At 43.3% G+C, this 20,534-nt stretch overlaps 1 protein-coding gene across 1 annotated transcript in view; it reads left to right on the top strand.

Moving 5' to 3' along the window:
• LOC146871941 (STE20-related kinase adapter protein alpha-like) overlaps window positions 1-20,534 on the top strand; it is a 366,775-nt gene that overhangs the window by 67,922 nt on the left and 278,319 nt on the right. Inside the window, exon 4 of the mRNA XM_085652306.1 lies at window positions 19,226-19,325. Within this exon, the coding sequence (XP_085508432.1) occupies window positions 19,226-19,325 (100 nt within the window). The remainder of the gene's footprint in view (window positions 1-19,225; window positions 19,326-20,534) is intronic.

The raw sequence follows: 20,534 nt of genomic DNA, 5'->3' as shown, positions 1-20,534 counted from the left end.
AACTCACTTTTCCTCATAGGATAACATTGACACTTTTTCTCCCAAAAAGTTTGTCGACTTTTGAAAACTAAGAATATTCCTTAAAAATTGCACAAATAACCAAACCAAATTTTCTCAACTGTTTGCAGGAAAGGTTCCAGCGCTGAACCCAGGTGTCCTGCACTGAGTAAGAAAAGTAACTAAAAAGTAACTTAACTGTGATTTAAATTTCCTCCCATAGGATAACATTGGTGATTGTATGTGAAAAAGTTTTGGTGTCAACTTTTGGAATAGAAGAATATTCTTTCAAAATCGTACAAACTACAAAAACGTAATTACTTACCTGTTTTAGTGCTGAATCTAGGAGTCCAGCACTGGATTACAAAAGTAAAGCAAAAGTAATTTACCTGCTATGGGAATTTCCTCCCGTAGGATAACATTGGTGATTCTATGTAAAAAAGTTTCTAAGTGTCAACTTTTGAAATGCAGTAATATTCTTTAAAAATCGTACCTCTAACTAAAACACATTTACTCACCTGTTTTCAGGAAATGTCCCAGGGCTGAATCTAGGATCCAACCCTGTGTTAGTAAAAGTAATTAACTGCATTTTACTTAAAAAGCCCATTCATTTGAATGTACTATACCTGCAATGTGTTGCAAACTGCTTACTTAAAACTGTAACCAAAACCAGTACAAGTTATACTGCAATTTTGAACTTTGTTCATACAAGAAATTTACTACTGCAAAGTATTTATATGCTTACCTGTACCAGGCTTGCTTGGTTCTAGAAATAAAACAACAGTATATTTTTTATACAAAACAATTGGCCTAGAGTTCAGTTCTTGAGTGTGTGAGACAATTTGCAGACTGAGGGTGTACATCAAATGCTTTACACTGTCCTCTGATACGCCCGTACTGCTCGACCAAGCTACCACTTTAGAGAGTAAAGTTCTATCTAACTTTAACCTCTGCCAAACCTCTGGATACCCTTGGACCCTATACACACTGTACCTCACTTTGGTGCAGTATAAATAGAGCCAGTTTCTTACATCTTGTACTTGTAGAATTGACCAAGGTAGTGTGAAAGGATCCACTCCAAAGACGGGGAATACTGGCAAGCCGAAGAATCAAACAACAAGAACTCCAAAATACTTTTTACAGGCCTGAACCTCCTCTGGTAAATTCTGTTTATTCTTTGGCATTGATTCAAGGTTTTCCTTAGTACCGCTTAGACTGGATAAACAGTGAAGTCCTAAATTCCCCACTACCAGATCCTGATTGCAGGTGATAATGCTATTGAAGCTGTCCTTATGCACTCTTGATAGTAATGCTAAAAAATGCAACCACCAAATTGACATTTATTACAACTGTCACTCCCTATAGTAGAATGTGGGCAAGCTACTGTCTTGCGTCAGAAGGGTCAGTCATGGAGTAGAGAAGGAAAACGCAGTGCCAATTTTGTATATGAAACATCTTCTAGCCGCAACTTTGCCACGTCCTCGCAAGTAATTCTTCTTTAAAGACCTCCATATCCTGAAGTCCAAGGGAAAAGGAAGTCTGTTTCTGTAACCCCGTGGACTAGGTACGAACGGATAGAATGGTTTGAAGGACTGCATTGGAGCAAACACATTTTCAAACTTTTTGCATGCCTCTCTGTCTTGGAATCTATACTGGCTAGAGCAGCTACCTGAGAGAATAAATAGGAGCAATCAGAAAACGATGATCAATTATAGAAGTACTGACGAATAACCAAAATAGTACAAATTAACTGTAAATGTGAAGACTGTAGAACTGAGAACTAGGATAGCAATAATTTGAATGTAAAGATAAATAAAACCAGTTAGAATATGGTCATCTTTAGGAAAGCATAATATTTTGCCATTTTTTTTGTACGCCAGTCAAAAAACGGCATAGCATTTGAAACCAACTTTGTGTTTTTAAGAGTTCTCAGTTCCAAACGGACATGTCTGGGATTATGTCTGTCCAGAGTAAAGGAGTAGCTTCTCATCATAGTAGTCGACTATTGCCTGCAATAATAGAGAATGCCAATGACGGTGGAACAGTACCTGTGGAAACTCTACTCGGGCGTGCCCATGAGGCCTCGGAGAAAACACTAAACCTACTCAAGTTTCATAGTACAAAGAATGAAAGTGAAGGGAAAAACTAAAAACAGGAGGAGGGGAGTTGAGAAGGGGTGTGGGAAAGAAGCTCGAGCTTAGGACTAGGCCTGGGCGAAAATTTCGTTCCGTTCGCGGAAATTGCGATAATTTGACATTTTCGCGTTCCGCGGAGAGCGCGAAAATGTCAAAAATTCCGGTTTCCGCAGCTTGGTGATAATTTGTTTCTTGCTCGCGCTGTATATTGTAAAATAATACATTCTCGCGCGCGATCACCTTACCTGAATCCCTGCGTTCGCCGACAAGTTTTCTTGATCCGGTCGCGTTCTCCATGAGATGTTGTATTGTTTTTAGCCATTTGCGCTGTCTCGCGACAGTTCGCGCCCGCAGTGACGTCATGCGTCGCGCGATCACGTCTTTCTTCTCGCGATCATGCACCGCGAGACAACTCAAAACAAGATGGCCGCGCCCGCAAGCAACCACATGGGTAAGTTGGCGACCCGCAACCATGCAGAAAATCTCGCGAACATGCCGGAAAAAAACTTCCGCATCTTCGCGATATTTCCGCTTGTTTGCGATAATTGTAAACATTTTCGCGATAATTTGCGAAAGTTAATTTTCGCAAATTCCGCCCACCCCTACTTAGGACCTTAAAAGTAACCCACAAAGTCTAAAGTAAACAATACACAGCAACAATACCTGTAGCTAATATATAGTTAAAAATATAGACCAAAAATGAGAAGGGCCAGATTCACAAAGATTGGCCAATGGCTCTTAATCATAGAAGAAAGTGAACTTGGCCCAGAGAGCAAAACTCAAACCTAGCATAATACTTAACTGAGAGAAATCTGGAGGAAGAAGGTGTTTTTACGGTGAACAACCTTTACAACGCAACTATTACAACGCACTACACTTACAACGAAATTTTTACAACGCAACATCCACTACAACGCATTCCATTACATAGCATGACACTACAACGCATGTTTAAAAACTACCTTTACAACGCATTCCATTACATCGCATACTACCTTTACAACGCATACCATTACAACGCAATCCAACACTTACCCTACTGTTGCACCCCCTGGAGTTAGAATAGTAATTTTTACCCCTATACTATCCAATACTTACCTTAAATGCAATTTAATATTATGCGTTGTAATGGTATGCGTTGTAAAGGTAGTATGCGATGTAATGGAATGCGTTGTAAAGGTAGTTTTTAAACATGCGTTGTAGTGTCATGCTATGTAATGGAATGCGTTGTAGTGGATTTTGCATTGTAAAAAATGCGTTGTAAGTGCATGCGTTGTAAAAGTGTGCGTTGTAACGACATACATCCGTTTTTACTGAAGCTGCTTTTATTTTCTGTCTTGTTCGTTGACCTTACTATGCTATTGTGGTGCCTTTCCATATTAATATTTGCTATCTAGTAGCGTGCTATTAAAACAATCAGTCTGTGATGTTGGCATTGTTGCTTCACTTTAATATTTAAAATGTGTTTAATTAATTACCCCCCCTCAACAAAAACTTTCAAATGCAGATAGTTTTACAAGACCTCATAATCTATTTGACGCAATAAAGGGTTAGGAATATTAGCTGATAGGAGGGCATCCACTGAGATACTTTGCCTAGCTAATGGTAACGACAGTGTTGGTTGCAAAAAAGTAAAAATATAATAGGCACAACGTTTATGATTTTTGTTGCTTTTCATTAAAAACAAAAATCTGTTCTTCCAATGACCATTTCTATTTCCTCTATTTTTGGACAGTGAAGACTGCTCCATAGTTTAGCAATCTTGTCCGAGTATATTCCCATGATCTATCTTTATTATATACTGTGCTCATATCAGAGGGTAATGTGATGACAGCTCAGCTTTCCTCAACATCAATGGTCTCCTGTGCTTTGTCTATATTTATGTTATTGGGGATTGCTGAACATCAGAAACTGCAATGTTCTTCTCTACTGGCGAGGATGATTCAGGTCCAGAAATAAACTTTGATGCTCCAATAACTATGAAACTTTGAAGTACCCGTTGTTAAAATATTTGCTAAGAATCTTCACTGTCCAGAGTCACAAAGCCTGTGACTAGGCTCAAAAGGTCAGGCTTGAAAGGAGCTGGTCCTCTGCTGTATGCAGTACAAAACGTTACCATCACCTTAATAGTTTAGTCTTACGATGTACAAATATATATTCCAACTTGGAAACCTCACCAATTAGTGGAAGGTGATTGAGTTTTGAAAAATATACTTCTTGTTAAGGGGCCTTCAAATCTGTACTGATATTCTAATGTTTCACAAGCTGGCCACCAGGTACAAAGTGTTGTGTGACTGTGTTAACCTGATACAATGTGCAATTTAAATGTCTGCTCTTATTGTGAGACAGCATTCTTTTGCTTATAGCAGTTATGCCTCAGTATTTGTAATCCTAAAATATAGCGTACACATTCATGTCTACTTATGCAGCACTGCTAGTTCATTGCTTTGACATGTTCACACTTGGCTTGAGTTTTGTGTGCAGTTTTATGTGGCCAGTGCATTATATGAATGCACAAAATATTGCATGCCTGCGCTTCTACATGCGAACAAATGCTGCAAGCAACATTTAATTGAATGAAGGAGTGGGGTGCATAGCCAGCTGTTTGGTTGAGAGCACAGTGTATCCAATACAGTGCGATGTTTACAGTTGGGTTTCATTTTATTGTGTATTGTAATTGAGTAAAGCAACTAACCTACTGCTCGCGCTCCACTTACATGTTGCAAGCATAATGCATCAATGGACATTGCCCATCATACTGGAGGCTGCCTCCTAGCAAGCATAATGCATCAATGGACATTGCCCATCATACTGGAGGCTGCCTCCTAGCAAGCATAATGCATCAATGGACATTGCCCATCATACTGGAGGCCGCCACCACCTAAAGTGCCTTTCATTTGTTTTTTTTTCTTTTTGCACCAATGCTTGCTGCCCATTTTTAGGTCTCGCCATGTTTTTAGGTCTCGACCTTGCTATCGCGTAAGCGATCGCAAAGCGAGACTATAGAAAGCGGGTTTGAAAAGTGCTCCCAAAAAGCAGATTGCATGGCTAGCACGCGCACAATCACTCGCATTGTGCCGCCATGCAATCCGCCTTTTGGGAGCACTTCAAAGGGACCGCTCCCCCGCCCCCAAGCGCGCGCGCGACACGCTCCCTCCGCGTCACAAATTTACTTTCCCTTTCGCGGCGGACGCGAGCGTCTGGACCACTTTAGAAGCCGGGCTTGTTTATTATTATTATTATTATTATTTTTATGCTGCTTTTTTTCTATAAGTGATTAAAGTAAATGAAAATATTATGTTTTACGTGTAGGTAATCCCTGTCTTTATACTTCAGTCGTTTTACTCTCCATCAACAATTCTTGTTAAAGTAAGCACTTTTGATATAGATCACAGTACTTCTTGCTCCCCCTTTCAGCCGAACGTTTAGACTCCAGATAACGCACCCACTTTGCTAACAAACAACAGTAGATGGACGAGACCACGAGTAATATTTTTCATTTTCACAGATCGCTCGCACATTTGTGATCATTCACAAGACTGTGTTTGTGATCACGGCTGAGGTGTCGCCTTCACTAGAAACCTGTGGGCGCTGCAGGAAGCGCTTGTTTCTACTGATGGCGGAAACGCGCCGGCGCTCTCTTTGCACTCACTGCGCCCTCCCTGAAGCAGGGGCAACTGCTGCTCCCATTCACCAGTGAGAAGTGCTCGATAACGCCTAGAGCGGAGGGGCTCTCGCTCAAAAAAACGGCACCAAGCACGCGTTTGTGTCAGCCTCCAGCAGGCCCTGCGCCTAGAACATAAAGGCGCTATATGGTGAGTGTAGCAGCCTGCCTCTGGGCGACGTGCTAGGTTCACCCCCCCCTACACTTCATTCTCGTGGTCCTTGTCTATCAATCGTGCGCCACGAATCAGTGGCGTTTAGTTCGGCACGGTAGACTTGCTTTGTGCAGCACCAGACATGTCGCCTTTCAAAACCCTCGTGGCGCTAGGAGACCTACTGTGCACATAGTTTCAGTGCCTCAATGCGAGAGCTGCATGATCTAGGGTCGGAGGTGAAGCCACGTGACCCAGGAGGGTGTGGGGGGGGGGGCACTGCGTCTGCACATGTGAAGCAAGCCTCGCAGCAGGCACACACACACACACCGAGCGAGGCTCTTGGGACCCCGACCTGGAAGAACTGAGGCTGAAATTAAAGCACAGCCCCAGGCCGATCCTCGCAGGCTGATTACAGTTTATAAGGGACACCCCATTATTCTTAACGCCTGGTACTCCTTTCATCATCCTCTAGAGTCTATTTGTAATTTGCTTGCAGATCGTGAATTTGCAAAATCCCAAAGGGTCTGGGGTTTGACGCCATGCATGGTTGCAGAACTCTCCCGTTAGAAACCCTTTGTTGCACCTGGCAGCACATCAGAGATCCACACGCTGGACCTTTTGGGCCAGCAGAGATCTCATTTTTTAAACCTCATCCCGGACATGTCCTGAATGCAAAGTGAAGAAATTCCTGACAGATGAAGTTCTTCTAATGTACCACAGAATGTAATGTACCACAGAATGGAACCGACTCGTACTTTGAGGGGCGTTAATAGTGTATTAAGGCCCTTAGGCTTACAGGGCAACATAAATATAAAAGAGCAACTTCACACTCTGGTGCTGAGCACGGGTCATTGGGGTCATCTATCTAGAGCCCGTGCGCCTCATTTCCTTAAGGCCCCCGTTCTTGGGTTATCACGCACGAGAGGAGCCCTGCTGCCGAGGCGCACAAAACGCGTCCCCTTGCAATGACACTTCTCCTCAATCAGTCTTCTCCCCCTTACAGTCATTTATTCTTATCTACCCCTGCCTCCAGTTTTCTCTCTCCTTCTCCCTCCCCCGTTTCTCCGCCCCTCTCAGAAGGGTATGCCTTTCTCTCCATCTTTCAACCCCGTTTCTCCTTTCATTTCATGGCACCGCCATTGCCAGCGTGTTCTCTTCCACCTCTCTCTTTGAACGGCTGCCTCTGGCGCAGCAGCTCTGCGAGTGTTTCCCTCCCCCCTCTCTCTTTTCTCACTCCTTCCCTCCCCCTTCCTCTTTTCCATTTACTCTCCCCCCGCCAATCTTCACCACCGCTACCCCCTACCAGTCTGAGGGCGAGAGGAGAGGCTTGCCGTGAGAAACTGGCCTGAGTGATGCATGGAAAACTGAGTCTGCACCGTGAGGGGACTGCTTTACTGGGAAGCGCTATATTCAATCCAGTCTTATGTACACGCACATAACAAAATATTAGGACCTGCCATTGAGAGGCAGACAGAAGGGGAACCGTATATGCTCAATGCATTAAATCTCATCACGGCACATTGTAGCAAACGTGAAATAAAATTAAAGGTAACGTAAAAAGGAAACCTACTCTGGGTGCGAGGTGAGGGACGACAGCTCTACATACCTTCCTCCTTAACATTCCCCTGCTATGATACTTAGCTTTTAGTATCTACTATTGCACTTCATTGACACAATAACAAAGTGCTGAATAGGGTAGAATGAAAGGCGTGGTACAAGGACACTCGTTTTAGGGGTTAAGATAACAAGGAGGGAGGGGTTCATAGGAAATGTAATGAGAAGCGGTAATACGTAAAAGCTGGCAGTATGGACATGGAGTCTACCCCGGCACGGGACACGGCCTTCCCAGGTCAAACAGGATTACTTTAGAAGCAATCCCAGAGTCATTGGATGATCATCCAACTACTCTAGAAGTCATTTTCACATCATCAGACATCATCAAGCTCTTGAAGTCATCAGCAGAGTTTAGAAACTTGAGCTCGATGACTTGTGGATGACTTGAAAATGAGCATCAGATGACTTCACAAGGTGTGACAATTCCTGATGACTTCGGGAAGACTTAAGAATGAGTATGCGATGACTTCACAAGGTGTGACTATTCCTGATGACTTCGGGAAGACTTAAGAATGAGTATGCGATGACTTCACAAGGTGTGACTATTCCTGATGACTTCAGGAGGATTTAAGAATGAGTATGTGATTACTTCATAAGATTCAATTGTGCTTGATGATTTGAAAATAAACATCCAAATCTCCACAAGCATCATTTCTTCTTAACATGATGAAATTGCTCCTTATGTTTTGAGAATGATTATACTTCTAGTGCAAGAGGTAAACACCCATTACAACTAATCTTTTACCACTACTACCATCACCCCGCATACCATCACAATGCAACTACCAGTACTCGGCAATGCCATTACAACGCATGGCATTACAATGCATATGCATTTACCACACATGCTTTTACATCGAAATTTGTTGTAAATGCATGAATGGTAGAAGCATATGTGATTTATATGTAAGTATAAGGTATGTATAGGGTTTGGGTTTTGGAGTGTAGGGTTATATGTTTTGGGGTTCAGGGGTAATTTTAGGGTTAAGGCGTTTGGGGTGCTGGGGTATTTATAGGGTTCAGGGTGGGTTTAGGTTTTGGGGTGTCTGGGTATTTTTAGGGTTCAGGGTGGGTTTAGATTTTGGGGTGCAGGGGTATTTTTAGGGTTCAAGGTGGGTTTAGGTTTTGGGGTGCAGGTTTATTTTTAGTGGTCAGGAGTAATTTTAGGGTTAAGGGCATGTTTGGGTTTTGGGATGCTGGGGTATTTTTAGGGTTCAGGGTGGGTTTAGGTTTTAGGGTGCAGGGGTATTTTTAGGGTTTAGGTTTTGGGGTGCAGGTTTATTTGTAGTTGTCAGGGGTAGTTTTAGGGTTAAGGGCATGTTTGGGTTTTGGGGTGCCCAGGGTATTTTTGGGGTTCAGGGTGGGTTTAGGTTTTGGGATGCAGGGGTATTTTTAGGGTTCAGGGTCGTAGTAGGTTTTGGGGTGCAGGTTTATTTTTAGTGGTCATGGCTAATTTTAGGGTTAAGGGTATGTTTGGGTTTTGGGGTGCTGGGGTATTTTAAGGGTTCAGGGTGGGTTTAGTTTTTGGGGTGCAGGGGTATTTTTAAGGTTTAGGTTTTGGGGTGCATGTTTATTTTTAGTAGTCTGGGGTAGTTTTAGGGTTAAGGACATGTTTGGGTTTTGGGGTGCCCAGGGTATTTTTGGGGTTCAGGGTGGGTTTAGGTTTTGGGGTGCAGGGGTCTTTTTAGGGTTCAGGGTCATTTTAGGTTTTGGGGTGCAGGTTTATTTTTAGTGGTCATGGCTAATTTTAGGGTTAAGGGTATGTTTGGGTTTTTGGGTGCTGGGGTATTTTTAGGGTTCAGGGTGGGTTTAGTTTTTGGGGTGCAGGGGTATTTTTAAGGTTTAAGTTTTGGGGTGCAGGTTTATTTTTAGTGGTCCGGGGTAGTTTTAGGGTTAAGGACATGTTTGGGTTTTGAGGTGCCCAGGGTATTTTTGGGGTTCAGGGTGGGTTTAGGTTTTGGGGTGCAGGGGTATTTTTAGGGTTCAGGGTCATTTTAGGTTTTGGGGTGCAGGTTTATTTTTAGTGGTTATGGGTAATTTTAGGGTTAAGGGTATGTTTGGGTTTTGGGGTGCTGGGGTATTTTTAGGGTTCAGGGTGGGTTTAGTTTTTGGGGTGCTGGGGTATTTTTAAGTGGCATGGTGGGTTAGGGTTTTGGGGTGTAGGGGAATTTTTAGGTTTCCTGGTGTGTTTGGGTTTAGAGGTGCTGGGGGATTTTTAGTGTTCAGGGTGGCTTTAGGTTTGGGGTGTAGTAGAAAATTTAGGGATCAGGGTGTGTTTTGTTTTTGGGGTGCTCAGGGTAATTTTAGTGTACAGGGTTCAGTTTAGGTTTTGGGGTGCTAGGGTAGTTTAAGGGTTCAGGGTGGGATTGGGGGTGTAGGGGTATTGTTAGTGGTCAGGGTGTGTTTTAGGGTTCAGGGTGGATTTGGGGTGCCAAGGGTAATTTAAGATTTTAGTGGGCATGGGTATTGGGGTGGTATGGGTAATTTAACAATGTTAGGGGTGTTTAGTTAATGGGATAAAAAAGGACTTTTTTGGTTTTTAGTTTTTTAAAATTTTTTTTAATTATTAAAATTAAATATATATACATATCATATTAAAAAATATATATATATTTACCATAAACACTTTTACAAAGTTTATGCATTCACCGTGCACGCCTTTGCGTTGTCATGGCATGCGTGGTAAAGGCATATGAGGAGTAAAAGTTTGCGGGGTGATTATATCGCGTGGTTGTGCATTTTTATACAAAGGTGAAAAATTGCTTTGCAATTTTTAATAAACAAAAAGGGCAGAAATGGTGCTGTGCATGAATAGCAAAATGTATGCAGCGTTAAAGGTCTGAACTTTTTTTTCCCCCTGCATGCTTGTTTTTCTCAGATCAGTTTGCCGGATGGGCCTCGAACCAGGTCCTGGAGAGCAGCTGCCACTTCTTATTTATTTATTTATTTATTTATGCGTTTTTATATATACGCGGACTTTACCCGAAGTGTCAGAGCGATATGAACAATGAACAAGTTACAAAAGCAAACACACTTGCAAGAGGCAAAAGTGAAAATCATGTGCTATTGAGGTACGGTGCAAATTACAAGGAGAACAAGCATTTACAATGCAATGGTCTCGGCATTGTTAAAGTTAGAGCTATTGGCATTGCTCATGACTATGAGCGTGCGTCAGGCTTAGAAAAAGCTGATATTGCTACTGAGCGACCCCCCCCCTCCCCCCCGCAGTACATACAGTGTGTTACTATGGACTGGCACCCACTATCCTATCGGATCAATACTTTGTTTGACCTTAACTGTGGCAAGAGTACAGACAGCTCTGTGGCTCAGAGGGACACATGTTTGATTGTCATGGCGCATTAGAGTGCTGCAGGGAGTTGGTAGGCTTAAGCAGCAGGTTACTTGCACCACACTTCAAGGCATCGGACCACTCACTGCCTGTCACTGCAGTGCCATTTAACGGAGGCACAGACTGCACCTTGGCTGCACTGAATACCTTTCTTCAGTCCCTGCCCATGACCCACTCCACGCCCTACATTTAAATCAATAACAGTCAGGGCAGGTTTAGGAAACCAGGCTGACAACTAATCGCCTGTCAGCAGCAGTCTCAAAATCGGATGTTTACAATCATGAATCGGGAGATTAGGCTCGAAATCTGTAGTCTCCCACCTGAATCGGGAGGGTTTGCATAAATGTCCTTGTGGAAATACAGGGATATGCATGCTCTGACTGCCTCTTAGTTCAGAAATGTCATCAGAGCGGGGCCAGAATTGTTTCTCGGGTTTATGTTTTAAAACGTTCACTTTTAAAAGTTAGCACATAATATGATTTGCTAAGGCAAATGGCATCAGCGCATAAAGATATACACTTGCTTGAACTTTAAAGACACCTTATTTTATTGTAACATGATCTATGTTGCATGCTAACATACAACATATTTTCAAACTCTGATCATAAACCAGCATTTTACAGCCTGAGCTCAGGTCTTGCTATTAGTTTGTAGGGTCACCGCTACCTTTACATTGTATGTTAGCAAGTTAGGACATTGGTTGTCATTACCAGTGCTTGATGACTAGATAAGTCTTTCTAGTCCATCCTCTATTTCCTGAATCCCACCGTAGTGCCTACTCTGCATTGGACGGAAGCGGAAGTTGAGGTGCAGGGGAACCCGCTGGGAAGCAGAGAAAGTTCTTCGTCGAAAGTGTACCGATTCGGGGAGACTACTAGAGGGGGAAAGAAGAGAGATTTGCTCCGTTTCGTTGGTATTTTGGCTCGGGGAAAGAGGCAGAGAGTGCGATGGGTTTGATTTTTGCCGCCTCTACTCGCACTTTTGTAGGGAAACGCAGTGCTTTAAGGCGGGAACCCGCCACTCTTTAATATGCCGCGCTAACATGTAGTGCTTTGTATGGGAGAAGTGGTGAATGCAGGAGTCCGCTCCTCTGAGCTTTAATTATTTTGTCTCTTGAAAATGGGAGAATCGAACCACATACGAGTTAGATTGTATGAATGTGCTTGGGGCTTTGTTTGAGACACCGAGCAAATATGTTGTATGTGGGGGAGGGGGAGGGGTTATGCTCACATCTCAACAACAACCATGGAGCAGACTCAGCTGAATTTAGTGCTTAATTATGTCAAAGGTGCGCGTGAAAGCCTGTCCTAATGTGTGTCTGACTTCGTTTTGAAAGAGGTGGCAGTAGGATTTGTGTCTTACAGCCTGATCATGTAATATAACTCCTTGAAGCTACAGAGCCCGATCTCCACCAAAGTTTGATCCTGATGGCATTACTGAAACCTTATTAACTTGTACCAATGGTGATGCTACAGAAATTCCTTTTAACATCAGCAGACCTTAACACAGTTAAAGAATTGTTATTGCATGTCTTCGACAGCAGAACTAGCCACTATTGAAGCAGGCCGTGGAAACTCCAGCCCTGCCAATCCCTCAGCCGTACATATTCAATTACTTTCTGTTTAATAATGAATAGCTACACTGTTTTTCTCTCCTTCACTATCCGCTTTTCTTCCTCCTCTTCTCACCTTTTTTCTTTCTCCCCACTCATGCTCTTCCCTATGTTCGAGTTTCCCCCTTCTCTCGGTACTCCTCTCGCTAACTGCTTTTTGTTGTTCAGCTTCACGTCTTTCCATCACTCTCTCCCTTCACGCCCTCTTCTAGGACTGCTCTTCTACCGCTGCTTCTTGCTCTTGTCTACTCCTTTTCACGCTCTTCATGTTCCACTCCAATCTTGTACTCCTATCTGTGCTCTCCCCAGTTCTCTTCAAATTATGTGTCTTCCTTTGCATTCCGATCTCTCCTCCTTCCTCACTCTCCCTTTTATGATTTTCCTTATTGTACATCTCTTTCATGACTTCCACCTGCCTGCTTCCTTTTCTCTACTCTTCCTCCATACCCCCCACTTCAGAAAGTGTTTACACGTCGCAATCCAGACCTGGTACATTAGCACAATGATAGTTCATGCACTGTGCAGTTAACTGCTACATTTTGTGCAGTACTGCTATCACCAGAACTGCTTGTTCAGGACTCACCACTCTTTCCAGCTCCACCAAGCGCCACTCTACAGTACTCCACCCTATTCCACTTTACACCACACCACTAGATTTTAGCCATGCTGAACAGCAGCCATGCTGTGACCACCTCAATATCTCTTTCAGAAGCAAATATTATCTGTATGCCCTCTGAAAGCTGGGCTCATTTATCTTAAGCCTCTACCGGCACAGAGCTTTCGGCGGCTGCTTCTTAGCAGTGATTTATGGGGGTTCAGAGTTCAAGATTCCCAAATCCATGTAAGAGTACAGCTACCTTTGCAATCTCCTTACATATATATATATATATATATATGTGTGTGTGTGTGTATGTATATATGTGTGTGTGTGTATGTATATATACAATTTGTAGTTCAGATACTGAAATGGGATGAGGGGACTACAACTGTAGAATGGAAAGCAGAATCTTGGATTGGATGAGCTACTCTAACCTGAACATGGTAAGTAGGGTCAGTCAGCACAGAGGCCTGCTGGGTTGTTTGGCAGCATGAGTGAGGTACACCACATGGGGGGTTGGTTATAGAGGAAAACGGCGCTCCAAGACACATCAAACTCCAGTGATACATATACTGTTCAGTACCAGAGGAGCATCAAAGGAGGAAGGAAGAAGATTGGCGCTTGCGGCCAGACTTGCAGTAAACTGGACCGAGACTGAGAGCACAAGAAACCTGTATTAGTACAAGTAGAAATGAGAAGCTTAGAAGGTGAGAATGACTACTTAAAAGGTGAGTGAGATTGATCATTTAAAACCAGGCCACCTACCCTTCTGCACTTCATTCTCTGACGCTTTGTATTCCACCTCTCCCTTGCATAGCTCATAAGCAGGTTTGCGTTTACCAATGTGATGTCTTTAAAACTTTACTGAATGGTAGCACAGTTAAAAGGCATACATTGAAATTAGTTGGCAGTTTATAATTTGTAGTGAGCCCTGGTTTTGATATATTCGAGGAAACCAATGCAGCATTCTCTAAAATATATAGTGGCTCATTTATAGTATATAAGGTGACTTGCTTCATTTTTCACTCTTACCATATTTGTTCTTTTAGACTCTGATAGTATTCCTGTAATACTAATAGTTTATGTTTGAGAAACAGTGATTCCTGAAAAAGGAAACTGGTTAAAGGATAGATTATGACTAATAGATATTTTTGATGCTTATCATCTGATTTTGTTCTCATAATCCATATATATGTAAAATCTCCATCCACAACCACTGCTTTTTATTTTTTTACAGTATATATACATAATGACGTGTAATTCGATGTGTTGTTATGCAGACTGATCTGCAGCACCGGCTGAAGGATTCTAATGGGCCCTCCAAATCCCCCAGTTCTGAACAGAGCATTGCACAAGGATCAGCTTGCAACAAAAATTCAGGTGAAAGTTATTGTATTGTTTGCATAAAAATAGTAAGCTACATGGTATGTTTGTTTCGAGCCTTAAAACCGCTTGGCATATGTTATCCCCCAAGCAAATCACATTGTAAAACGATTCCATCCTTGCCATTTTGTTCTCTCTTTCTCTCTCTGTCTCTGTCTCTCGCTGTCTCTCGCTGTCTCTCTCTCTCTCTCTCCTGTTCCAATCACTTGTTTCCAAAGGAGCAAGTCTTTCCAGGTCTCATGAAAAGGACTCAAACCATAAATCTGTGTTAGAAGGAACGACAGTGATAGTAAACTGTGTTACCAGCTTTATATTAGACTATGCCTGGTAGACCGTGTAATATAAGCTGTATGAAGGCTTCTATTTGCCATATGATACCAGTTGCCAGAGCAGTTTCTTTTTTCTAGGCACGCATGATTGCACCCGTTGCCCAAACCTTGTTTACTGTATTCTTCCACAAACTCGCTTTCTGTACACAGGCCCTTAAATCTTGTTCTTATAATGTCACATTTGCTGTGTATTCTACAGAGGTCAAATGCCAGGCTGTGTCTTCCAGGGAGCTTAGTGTTTATTTTATTTTTTTCCCCGACTTCAAAGTGAGAGGATTTATGTGACAATCATCCTGGCTACTGGGGTTTCTTTGAGGAAGGCTGTATGATGTTTGTTCTTTTTTTTTTTTTTTTTTATATACACGAAAATTGAAAGGTCTGTAAATGAACTCTGCTGACAATCAAAACAACACAATGGGTGATGACATTTCCACACATTATTGTTTGTGCTATGTATATGTTTATCAGTGAAACTGTATGCGAGTGCAAATGTAATGGTAATTTCAATTGAAAATGTGTTGTCTGTAATGGCAGTACTCTAACCTACCATGCATTCTCCACATTACCCCACTCTACTCTGCACCACTCCATGCCACTGTACTCTACTCTGCACTACTTCACACTATGCCAATCCACTCCACACTGCGTCATTGCACTCTTCTCTGCACTTCACCTCTCTATACCACTCCACTCTATGCCAATGCACTCTACTCCATATTACTCTACTATGCACCACTGCACTCTTCGCCACTGCACTACACCCTACTCCGCGCCACTTCACTCTGTCACCCTACTCTACAACACTGCACTCTGTACTACTGCACTCTACGCCAAAGCACTCTACACCACTTTACTTAAAACCAAAGCACTCTACGCCACTATAATATACATCACTGCACTAAACAACAGTATGCGCTGCAACACTGCACACTCTGCTCCACTTCACTCTACTCCAGTCCACTGTAGCCTACACTGCACTCTACGCCACTTCGCTCTACTCTGAAAAAGTCTACTCTGCCACTGCTGTCTACGGCACTCTATTCCACTGTTCGCCACTCCACTACACTCTATGCCACTGTACTCTACTCCACTTTACTCAAAACCAATACACTTTATGCCAAGGCACTCTGCGGCACTCAACTCCACTGCACTCAACCCTATGCCACTCTACTGTAAACAAAGACATTCTACGCCAATTCACTCTACACCACTTTACTCAAAACCAGTGCACCCTAAGCCACTACCTTTGCCAACTACGTTGCACCACTGCACTTTACATCACTGCACTCTATGCCACTGTATTCTGCGTCATCCTACTGCAATCTACGCCACTGCTGTCTACGCTGTGTCACTTTACTCTAAACCACTGCACTCTACACCACTGCATTCTACATCACTCTACTCAGTCAGTGCTCCCTACACCACTGCATCGACGCCAACTGCTTTTAACTACTGCACTTAACGCCACTATATTCTACAACATTCTACTCTGTCACTGCACTCATACCCCCCTATTCTACTCTTCACTACTGTACTCTACATCACTGCACCACTCTAAGATCGTGTACTCTACGAACCTGTACTCTGGAACTTGACTCTGCATGACTGCACTCTACTCCACTGCACTCCACTCTATGCCACTTCAATCATCGCCACTCTACTCAACTCTGAATCACTCCACTATGCCATTGCGTTTTACGCCACCGCAATATACTCTACACAGCTCGACTCTATGCCACTGCACTCTACACTACTCTACGGCAATGCACTCTACACAACTTTACTCAATCAATGCACTTCATGCCAATCTACTCTGCACCACTGTATTTTACGGCACTCCACTCTGATTTTCTACCCCATTACACTCTGCACCACTTACACTCTACTCTATGCTACTGCACAGCACTCTTCTCAGTGTAATTCTATGACGCTCTAAGCAATTTCCTCTTTGCCACTTTACTCAACTCTTTTCTATGACACTCTACTCCATTCTATACAATACCCTCTACGCCGCTCCTCTCTGCTCTACGTCACTCCACGACACTCTATGTCACTCCACTCTATGAAACTCTACTGAGCTCTGACACTGTGCTCAACCCTATGCCCATCCACTCTACGACACTCCACAACACTGAACTCTACTCCACTTCTCTCCGTTACACTTAACTCTTCTCTACGCCACTCCATAACACTCTACTCCACTGCACTTTACGACACTCCATTCCAACCCCCTCTCCTTTACTCTACTAACCTTTAGCCATGCCGAACAACAGCCACCCTGGTGTACAACATTGCTAAAACATATTGGTAAAATCAATAGCTCTTGCATAGGAGAGACCTATTGGCTTTGCCAATGCTTGTGTAGCAACTGCCACATTATGGCCCATCACTCGTCTAGTTCAGAGGGCGATATTTTCTTTTGTTACCTATAATCCTATAAATGACTTAATTGTGCATGTGCTCCTTTTGCACCTATAGTTCACTCATGAACCCAAAATCCCATACTATCATGCTGGCTGTAAATATATTTGTTGATTTTGTTTTTAAGACAGGCCATCTAATAGAAGCAAGTTACTTATCTATGCTTTTTTAAATCAATTTTCAGAGTTTATGAAACCAGCGTACAAGGCCCATCAGCTGGCAATCTCCAAACAGATCTATGAAGAAAAAGCTTGCCATAAAAATGCTATCAGAGGCGAACTACAGAAAATGCTGAACCTGAAAACTTACAGCAATGTTGCTTGTTTTCACTGACTACTTTTATTTTTGCATATCTTTAATGTTGTCTTGCATGGTGTCCTGGGTTCCTGTGGGGTGAAGTATGTGTTATAACTTAATAAAATTAAGTGTCAATACATCATTCGAGTCCATTTTATTTCAAGCAGCATGTCACTAAGTAAAGAAAACATAGTATATTAAACTGTACCTTAAATTCAAAGACCCTATTGGTATTGATGAAGGCCACAAGATGCAAGGCTGCTTTTAAATACATACTATATGACATTTTGCTGGCATCTACTTTTTACACATGTTCATATCACGGTCCACCTTTTACTGTGAAGATGCACAAAATCATATGCCAAAGAAAAAGCACTGGTTTATCTGATTACTGGTTATTTTTTAAATAGCAATGTGTCAATCGTAGAAAGTACTTCTGTCAGATAACCCTCAAGGTGATCCAACCCTAACTTAATATTCAGTCACTTGAAAATAATCTGCAACTATCCATCCCTTTTCATGGAATCATTGAGATTCATCACACAGTTGTCATAAAATCATTCAAAAGTATTCCATAATATTTTGGAAGATGGTAGAAAATAGTAATGGAGTAACCAAGGGCATTCTAAAGTTGAAAAAACATAGACTAGTTCACAATCATTCATAACAAGTTATCTAAATGTAATACTCTCAAGTTGTTCTGAATCATCCTTGTGTAATTAAGACTCATCCTGAAGTTGTCCAGGAATCATTCCAATGTAATTTAGACTCATTCTGACGTTGTCCTGAAATCATCCTGATGTAATTAAGACTCATCCTGAAGTTGTCCTGAAATCATCCGGGAGTATTTCAAACTCATCATGAAGTTGTCAATTAGTATTCCTTGAGAAGTACAAGATCATCACGCATTTTTAATTAAAGTAATCAGGACACCATCCTGGAGTAATTCACACTCATCCTGCAGTTGTCAATTAGTATTCTTGGAGTTGTAAAGGATCATCGCGCATTTTTAATTGAAGTAATCAGGACACCATCCTGGAGTAGTTTTTGTGATTACAGTAAGAGTCATCTCATTTAAATATTCTGCCCTGTGGGCAGACTTCAGGATGGCTTGGGATGACTTCCCCAGATAAATACAGGAATAGCCTGGCTGAAGTCATCGGATGACGCTAGAATGAGTCCAGGATGATCTTCCTTTTTGACTTGGGTTCCCTCCACGAGCGCCCCACTGTTAATGGCTGGCAGGACTGAGTTTAATATGCATCCCGCCATTGTATTTGTTTTTGTTTACTCCTCACGTTAGCAAACCGAGCTTAGGTGCCTGCAGTGAGATCAGCGGGTTTGGCATTCGGTGTGGTTTTGTTTTCCCGTTGCGATATCAGGGATGGCGTTGGCAGTGAGATCAGCAGCTCTACAATTGTGAGTGGTTTCTGTTTCAGGTGCCTGCCTGGAGATCAGATGTTTTTTTTTCGGTGTGTGGAGCTATTGGCATTGTAAATGACAATGCCTTTTATTTATATGTTTTCAAAACCAACACATAGATAAAAGTTGTGTCATTTACAATGCCAGTAGCTCAAAGTCTCGCAAATGCGAGACCTATTGCATTGCAAATGCTTGTTTAATGTTCCTATTGTGTGCTTACTTGTGCTTTTACTCTCCTTCGTCTTTCCAGACCAATGAAGCTTTGGAATCTGTAGATGCCTCCCCGAGAAGGGACGCCATGAGCACCTTCTTGCCAGATAGTAACTGTTATGACCTACTCACCATCATAGGTAATAATGCATTCTGTACATTTCTTCTCAGCATTCTGATGGCTCAGTGCCCAAATGCAGGTGTTTCCTATGGATACTGTTTGGAAATCTTTGCAGGCGTAAGCCTGGTAGTGTTTAAGATCAGCAAAATAATAGACTCTAGGATGCGATCTGATTGAGATGTCTAGCCACTGATTCCTTAACTTAGAATATCTCCAGGCGTCAGACTGGATCTGGAAAACTTTAAATAGCGGCGCCGCACGGCTCCACCATGACGGTGACACCAGCGGAGACATATATGCCGTACCCGGCGTGCTGACGTCAGTTTTTCTCCTTTTCCGCGCCCCAACGCGGATCCTGGAAAACCAGCAGTTCCTTGGCCTGGTTTTTAGGCCTTTTCGACACCTTTAGTGTCGCCGGAACAGTGTGCAATGCCTTCGGGTTTTAAGGCTTGTGAAGCCTGTCCACGTCAGATGTCTGGCACTGACCCGCATCTCATCTGTATGTGGTGCCTCGGCGTGCACCACGACTCCAAAGAGTGCGACGCCTGTCAGAGGATGAAGCCCAAATCCCTCAGAGTGCGCCGTATGAAACTGCTGGCCGCGCGGCTGTCCAGTCCAGCTCCTTCACGTCGCCGCTCTCTCCCTCTGGATCAGGCTCAGTCCAGAGGTCGTTCCCGCAAAAGTTGTTTGAGGGCAGGTAAGCACAAGCGTCAAGCACGGAGGTCCTCCTCCCATTCGCGTGCTGCTGGCGCCCGCTCCTCTCGCTCTATGCCAGGTAAGGGCGCCCGGCAGTCGCTTTCTCCATACCCTCCCTTTCCGGGGGTTGGAGCGACGGGTGCCCAAATGGAGGCTTATTCTATTGCACTCCAGTCGTACTTTGGGTCCCCACCTCTCCCTGGAGTGCCTTTGGGTCCCAAACAGGTGGAGGGCACTCATGTCGGGTCCTCGCCGGCGGATTCTTCCTCTGCGCCAGCTGTGTGCATCGACTCCGGTTCTGGAGCTGATACGACACCGACGGGTCACGGCGCAGTGGGTCCTCCCAGGCGCCCGTCCAGCCCACCCCGTCAGTCTTCGCATAGCCCTGAGCGGCTTCCTGCGCTGACGTCGGAGGCGGTTTGACCAAACGGACACATTTTGCAGTGGGATCAACATCGGACGGCGTCCAAGTCGAGTCCCCTCTGGAGGTCGTAGACGTCCAGATGACTTCAACCTGGCGTCGATAAACGCA

This window comes from Triturus cristatus, chromosome 1_1, assembly GCF_964204655.1.
Source record: "Triturus cristatus chromosome 1_1, aTriCri1.1, whole genome shotgun sequence".
Taxonomy (NCBI): Eukaryota; Metazoa; Chordata; class Amphibia; order Caudata; family Salamandridae; genus Triturus; species Triturus cristatus.
This window is presented reverse-complemented; position numbering and strand designations above follow the sequence as displayed.